Source organism: Choloepus didactylus, chromosome 2, assembly GCF_015220235.1.
Source record: "Choloepus didactylus isolate mChoDid1 chromosome 2, mChoDid1.pri, whole genome shotgun sequence".
NCBI classification, from domain to species: Eukaryota; Metazoa; Chordata; class Mammalia; order Pilosa; family Megalonychidae; genus Choloepus; species Choloepus didactylus.
In genome coordinates this window covers 114,643,266-114,650,124 of record NC_051308.1, presented here as the reverse complement: position 1 = coordinate 114,650,124, position 6,859 = coordinate 114,643,266, and the positions used below count along the sequence as shown (strand labels likewise).

The window sequence follows — 6,859 nt, the reverse complement described above, 5'->3', positions numbered from 1 at the left end:
CCAGGCACGGCAGACCACCTTTTTTGTAACCCCCTGTTTGTGAGGCCGGCTTAGATGGAGGCAGGAAGGCCATTAGGAGACATGGTCAGTGGGAAGGCTGAAACATAGGAGAGGGGAGATTTGACAGGAATGAGGGGTGGAAATAGACTAAAGAAAACTCCAGAGATGACGTTTAGTTCTGACTTCTGTTGCCACAGCCTCTTGGCAGCAAGTTTAATGATCTGACAGGCAGAGGCAGATGGTGGAAGCTCATGCAGATACAGTGCCAGTGTGCAGGTTATCCTCCCACATCCCGCAGTCACACCCTTTTCTCCTTAGCAGTGGGGTCCTTGGTTCTCGTTTCTTGTGACTGAGTAGGGGGCAGGGCAGAAAAGAGAAGGAGACAACCTGGTTGAGGAGCAGAGCAGATACTCCAAGAAGTAAATGGTATTCCCCAGTCCCACCTCTGAAATAATCGTATAGCATTGATTGGCAATTAGTATTGGTTATTAGAGTGTGAGAAGAAAGCTTAGTGGTTAGACTAGCAGACCAGAGCCTGGATGCTTTGGTAATGTTTCCTACTTTGTGTGTATGTGTGTGTGTTGTGGGGGGGGGTTGGGGTTGGTGTGATGACAAGGTCTCTTTCCTTAGTTCCCTGAGAGCCTCAGGGAAGAGATGACAATGCTGCCCCCCATTGGTAAAGCACAGGGAGGCAGACTATCAGGAGGTGGACTTGCAGGCAGGAGATATTGATCTGTGCTGCTCAGGACTAAATTCTGGCTAAGTAATCTTGGTTCTGTCTTCCCCTTTGGTATCTGAAGCTGGCTTGGCTGGGTCCCCAGTGTGGAAGGAGAGGTCAGAAGAGCTTGGCAGTGACCCGATTACCACCAGAGCTCTTATCTCCAGAGGGCCGGGGCGCCACAAAGTCAAAAGTCATATGATGTTTGACCTGTCCCTTGCCCTTGCTCCAGAGGGCAATGAGGCCAAAGCAGAGGGTCACAGAGGTAAGAAAGGGGAGAAAGCCAACTGCCAGCACCATAGCCACACCTCTACTATCCAGGAAGAAAGGCCCTGGGATCCCTGGCATGGTGATGTTGGGGTCAGAGAGGGTACCATTTGATGGTTCAACTTGGATTACCTCCAGCCAGGTCTTTAGGGAATCATTCCCAGCTGCATTGCTGACCACACAGACATAGGCCCCTCTATCCCGTAGTTGCACTGAACGTATCTCCAGGGTCCCATCTTCTAGCACCTTTACTCTCCCAGCCCTTCCCAGCCAAGCCCCCTGGGGCCTCATCCAGGAGACTGTGGGGGCTGGGTCTCCATCTCCAGAGCAGGAGAAAACAGCATGGCCCCCCTCCTCTGCAATGACCCATCGTGGCCCAGACTTTCGGATCAGGGCTGGTTTGCAAGTGAAGTGCCCTGGAGGTAGGATGTCTGAAAAATCCCTCAGGCTCTTTCCCTGTACATGTTGGGGGCTGGCACAGGCAGGGGGGGACGTGCCAAAGTCTAGATGCCTGTGGAGCCGGAGCAGCCAGAGGAGGCGGCAGTCACAGGTCAAGGGGTTCCCAGACAGCCTCAGGGTGACCAGTTTGTCCGGAGAAGGGAAGGCAGTTTCCTCCAGTGTCTGAAGGGCGTTATCTGCCACATCCAGGAGGTGGAAGGCAGTCAAGCCGTGGAAAGCGTGGGCAGCAATGGAGGTTAGGCAAGCCCCTGACAGGCGCAGCTCCTGGAGCCGCACAAGGGGACTGAACCTTCGGGCTGGAATGGCCGAGATGGGGTTCTGAGATAGATCCAGGACCCTGAGGAAGCTCAGGTGGTGCAGTGCCTGGAAGGGCACTGAGCTCAGATTGCAACGGGTAATGGCCAGGCTGCTGAGATTGAGCCCAACCAGGCTCCCAGGATCCAGAGACTCCAGAGAAGGCCAGTGGTGGATCTCCAGCTCTTTTAGCTGCCCCAGCCCCCGTAGCGCCCCAGCTGGCAGCCTCCCAATATCCAATTCTCGAAGTCTGAGGGCCACTAGCCCTGGGAGACGAGCAAGGGCTAAGCCAGGCACTGTACTGAGGTTGCAGCGCTCCAGGGTGAGGGTGCCCAGCTTCACCAGCCCCGCAAAGGCCCCTGGAGCCACAAACACCAGGTGGTTGTCCCCAACCTCCAGCTGCTGCAGGCTGCGTAGCTCTCCAAAAGCTCCATCTAGAAAGAGGACAATCTGGTTGAGGCGGAGGTCCAGTAGCGTGAGGGCAGGCAGGCCTGAGAAGACCCCAGGCCCCATGATTCGGAGGCGATTGCCCTGCAGCCTCAGGGTGAGTAGGCTCTGTAGGCCATGGAAGACCCCGGGCTCGAGGGTGGAGAGCTGGTTGTAGCTGAGGTCCAGTTCCTGGAGCAGGCCCAGGCGGGACAGCATCCCCTGCTGAAGGCCCCACAGATGGTTCCCACTCAGGTCCAGGAGCTCAGTGTCCAGCGGGAGTCCCCCAGGCACAGCCTCCAGCCGCCTGTGGGCACAGAGCACTGCCCGGGGCTGGGAGGTGCAGTCACACACAGCAGGGCAGCTGCCCCTGCTCCCTCCAAGCAGGAGGAGCAGGAAAAGGAGGGGGCACCACGGGGACCAGTCTTGCTTTGGAGTTGTGGCCACATCCATCCCCTCTTCAGTCCTGAAATAGATGATGACATGGCCTTTTTTGGAAACTGGCCTCAGATACTGGTAACCCTGGGCTTCCCTGATCCTCCTGAGAGGAGGGAGAGTTTGGTTTTGTCAGCACTGCCAACAGGTAGGGCACAGAACCAGGCCCTGTGATTCTGGTGTATCACATCCCTGGGGCCTTCTGTGGCTTTTCTTTGAGAAACCTCTATTTTCCTTCCTTTCCTAGTCCCAGATAATAGCTCAAAGTACTTAGTAGGTCATGGGACCCTAGTCAAGCCTAGTTTCTGGGGGAAAACTTTATGAGCACAAAGGAAGAAAGCAGCAGGGAAGAGACTTTGAGTCTCCATATAATGGGTTTTCCCTATGTCTGTGGGATTCAAGGGTACCCCAGGTGATTTCTCCCAGATTGCTGCTCTCCCCAAGTTCTGCTCTGTCCCTCTCTGCCCACCTTTGTTTTCCATATTACTTGGTGTGAAGCATGGATGTTGCATTGCCACATCAATCCAAAGCTTTACCTTAGGCTCAGGAGGATCACATCCATGACCTGGAGCTTGATTGGAGAGAGGCCCTCACCTTGACTAAGTCATTCAAGCCTGAGAAACATGCATATCAGAGCTCTGCCCCTCAGTCTCCACTTACTGCCTCTCTGCTCTCCTCCAGCCTGGTCCAGGGCCTGAGGCCCTGAACTAGAATGATCCAGTCTCCCCAGAATAACTGAATGGATGGCAGCCAAGCTGCATATTAGCCATGGCACAGGATGCAGGCATTGGGTGGGGAGGCTGGGAAGCTGGGAATCCCTCACAAGCGTCCTGAAGCAACAACCCCAAGGGCAACCCCTTCTCCTCTACAAATGAAGGATGGGGTTTGTGAGGGTCCCAAAGGATTCCAAAGTTTTGAGTTTTGGGGCTTGGCCTCAGTCTTAGGCTTCTCTTATATCCCTCATTAGTGGTGTTTTGATTCAAGTATGTGAGTCTGTGGGAGATCTCTTGTCCCCTTTGTCCTCAGCTGCCTGAGCAATACACAGGAGAGATTGTGAACTGGGGAGGCATACATGAGGAGAGACCAGATGCCGTGGAGTGGGGAGGAAAGAAGCCCTCGGCTATCTGGGCATGGGCAGTAGGCAGAACCTGTCAACTTAAAGGGTGTTTCTGGGTACCAGGGGCCTGGGCAATATTGGGAAGATGGTGGCCATTGAATACTGGCTGAAGTCATAGAGGAGAAGGCGTGCTAGAGTTGGTGAGAGCCCCTTGAATCACCCTGTTCGATGTCAAGAGACCTCAAGGGAGGAGAAGTATTGGAATTGGCAGGGTATGGCTAAAGAGCAAGGAGCCAACCGATGCTGGGATGCAGGATGCCTGAGGTTCTCCCTAGCTACAGCTCCTGGTCACTTTTGGGTGGAAACCACCAGTGTCAGTCTTTCTGGGCCCTACAGAGTCAGCTTTCCAGCATGTGCCCTGTCTCCCTGCCCCCCACCATGGAACTTAGGAGAGCAGCCTAAGAGACAGTACGATTTCTTCCCCTTTCCTTCCCACTCTACACCCTCCTCTGGAAGGGTGTTCTGGCAGCATCTTACAGCCACTTCAGAAGACGGTAGCAGTTGGAAAATTGAAGAAGAGGCCAAAAGAGCAATGAGAGGGATGCAGGATAGAACCTATTCTGAGGAAACCATTCCAAGGCTTGGGGACGAGAAAGAATGGCATGGGGAAAAGGGTGCTAACCAGACTCCTCTTGCCCCTATCCCAGCCTAACAGGTATCCATGTCTTGCTAAGGCTTCTCTAGGGAGAGAAATATCCCAGCCTCCCTCATTCTCCCTGTGCCTGTTCTGGGAAGTCCACCTGACAGCGAGCTCCTCATCACTGCTGCTGCAGTTTCCGCTCATCCTTCTTGCTCTGCATTCAGCAAAAGTGCAGTGAAGCATGTAACCCAGCTTTCCTCCTTCCCACTCCTGTGAGCTTCCTCTTGGACTCTAAAGCCTGCTAGGGCCAGAGGCTGGGGGATCTGGGACCAACCCTTTCCTTTATTTATAAGGTGGCTAATTTAATCACAAACTTTCCTTGCCAATCTCCATGGCTACAGGACTGGCTTCCAGCCACTTTGCAGGAAGAGATGCGTGTCAGAACCACTTCTTTCTCTCCCTAAATGGGGTGGGGTCTGCGCATCAATTCCCTCAAGGAATAGGGGTCTTCTTGCTGTCCTTATAGGACAGATTTGAACTTGGATATCCTTTTTAAAGACCTGACTGGGGCATGAAGACCTGTGAGATGAGGGGGCTCTTGGGGGAAAAGATTTCTGGAATATCCACACTGGTCATGAGGGAGCACTGGGGAGACGGAGGCAGAAGTAAGAGAAGGGAGGTCTCCTTGAAGTCCTTTGAGTGTTCAGGGGCACCTGGACATTTTAATTTTCCCCTCAAAGTCCTGTGGGGCCAGGATTAATGGTTGGCTTGGAGGGGGGGCTTGCGGTGGCAAAAAGGGACCTGGATCTGGCCTTATCTTGGAGAATGTTATGGAAAAGGGCAGCCACAGCTTCGGGACAGGGGTAGGGGTCGCTTACCAGAAAAGCTGGAGGGCGGCATCAAGTTGGGAACCGCATCTGTCCAGGGCTGGGGGCCCTGTCCCATTCGCGCTGCACCTCCGGCCCCCGCGCCTCCCCCGGGTGCCCCGCTCCTGCTGCCTGCCTGCCTGCCTGCTGCCGCCGCTGCTGCTGCTGTGGACACTGCTGCCAAGACTGAGGTAGAGAAAAGAGCCAGAAAGCATTTCTCCTTTTTTTTTTTCCCCTCTCCTCTCCCTCTTTTTAAACCAGGCGAGAATGAGTCTGCAGCAACCCTGTTGGTGCAAAATAAATAAATAAAGCAAATAGGGAGGGCTGCAGCAAGTGCAACTAAGGGATGGCGAGTGTGTGTCTGGGGGGAATGGAGAGCACAGAGGGAGACTCTGGTGCCAGGGGAAGGGTCGGGCAATAGAGGTAGCCGGGAAGCTGGAAAAGGTCTTCCTGACATCCTGTTTCACCTCTGGGGGATCCCTAGGGCTAAGTGCCTTCCAGAGGGATGTCTCTGGATCAGTCTTCCAGATGCACAGCAATTCTGTGCAACCTCTTAATCTAAATGTCCCCTGTGGGATCTCTTTTGTGGGGAAAGTTCAGTCCAGAATATCTGCTGTGGAGCTTCATTTGAGGCTCCTTCGTTGGGGATTCCTGAGGATTCATCTCTCAGTTTGTAAGCCTCACTGGGGGACTGCTCAGCCCAGGGAGAAGCTGGCAGGGGCTAGAACCCTCCTGGGTTATAAAGTTGATGGATTGCTGAACTGGAGACCTGGGTCTCGATGCAGGAAAGAGGCTGGAGAGTAGGCATGTAGGTAACCTTATTTAAGACTTCCCCTCCTCCCACTTATGGCTCTTAAAATTATTTTATAAAGAATGGTGCAAGTTGGGGGTTTATATTTACCTGGATAATCCCCTCCCCTGAGATAAAAATAAAATAAAATAAAATCTCCCTCCCTATCACCTGTTTATCTCTTAGAGGAGGGTTCACAGCTATTTATATAAAGCCAAGAAAAGTTCTGGGGCAAGATAATGGACTGGAGAAGTGACTCTGCCCTGGGTCCTTCCCCGTGCTGAAGGTAGAGTGGGGCTTGTGCCTGCTTCCTTTCTCCATATCCAGAGCAGGGCTGCAGGGCACCGCCAAGGAGCTTCTCCAAGGGGCCGTCAGTGGCCTTCTGACTGGGCAGTGTCCAACCATCTCCGCTTCTCTTGGGGCTTCTTGTGGTTGAAGACAGGGGCTGGGACAGTTTGAACCACCCCAAGTCTCATATTGGTGGAAATGTTCTGACCCCTCAGGCTTGGGATTCTTCCCTGAGGCCACTAAGCCCCTCCAAGGTGTGACCCCAAGGATGAGAGTGACTGTGCCAGACTCAGTGTGTCTACAGAATTGCATAACTGCAGGTTGAGTCCCTGAGTATGTGTTTCACCTGAATGTGGATGTGTGTCACTGATCAGATTTGGGCTAACTCCTAAGGTCTATTTTTAAAGTGCACATTGGCGGCTTGAATTCTAACTCTCCAGTTATATCTGTCTGTGATGCTCTTGGCCGTCATTGTACCCGATTCCCACCCTCAAATCCCATAAAACAATTTTCCTCCGTAACCCCTTGCCCTGCATTTTGTTCCTCCCCTCCATTTGTCCAGTTTTGGGTTGTTGTAGTTGTATTATTTTTAGGCCTTGGGGAAAGGGCAGGATACCCA

The 6,859-nt window shown here is 53.3% G+C and overlaps 1 protein-coding gene across 1 annotated transcript; it reads right to left on the bottom strand.

The window, feature by feature from the left end:
• Nucleotides 1-237: 237 nt before the first annotated feature.
• On the bottom strand, nt 238-6,756 carry LINGO4 (leucine rich repeat and Ig domain containing 4). The gene is made up of 2 exons (XM_037825963.1): nt 5,175-6,756; nt 238-2,630 (listed from the first exon to the last, which is right to left on the bottom strand). The coding sequence occupies exons 1-2, from the start codon at nt 5,375-5,377 to the stop codon at nt 836-838; spliced, it is 1,998 nt and encodes a 665-aa protein (XP_037681891.1). The 5' UTR covers nt 5,378-6,756; the 3' UTR covers nt 238-835.
• Nucleotides 6,757-6,859: the final 103 nt, after the last annotated feature.

What these genes read in the sequence shown, in the direction of transcription:
- LINGO4 (XM_037825963.1), bottom strand. Translation starts at nt 5,377, where the DNA reads ATGCTTTCTGGCTCTTTTCTCTACCTCAGTCTTGGCAGCAGTGTCCAC. An exon ending in GCCGCCCTCCAGCTTTTCTG is followed by an intron (nt 2,631 to 5,174) that starts GTAAGCGACCCC and finishes CATCTATTTCAG; the next exon opens with GACTGAAGAGGGGATGGATG.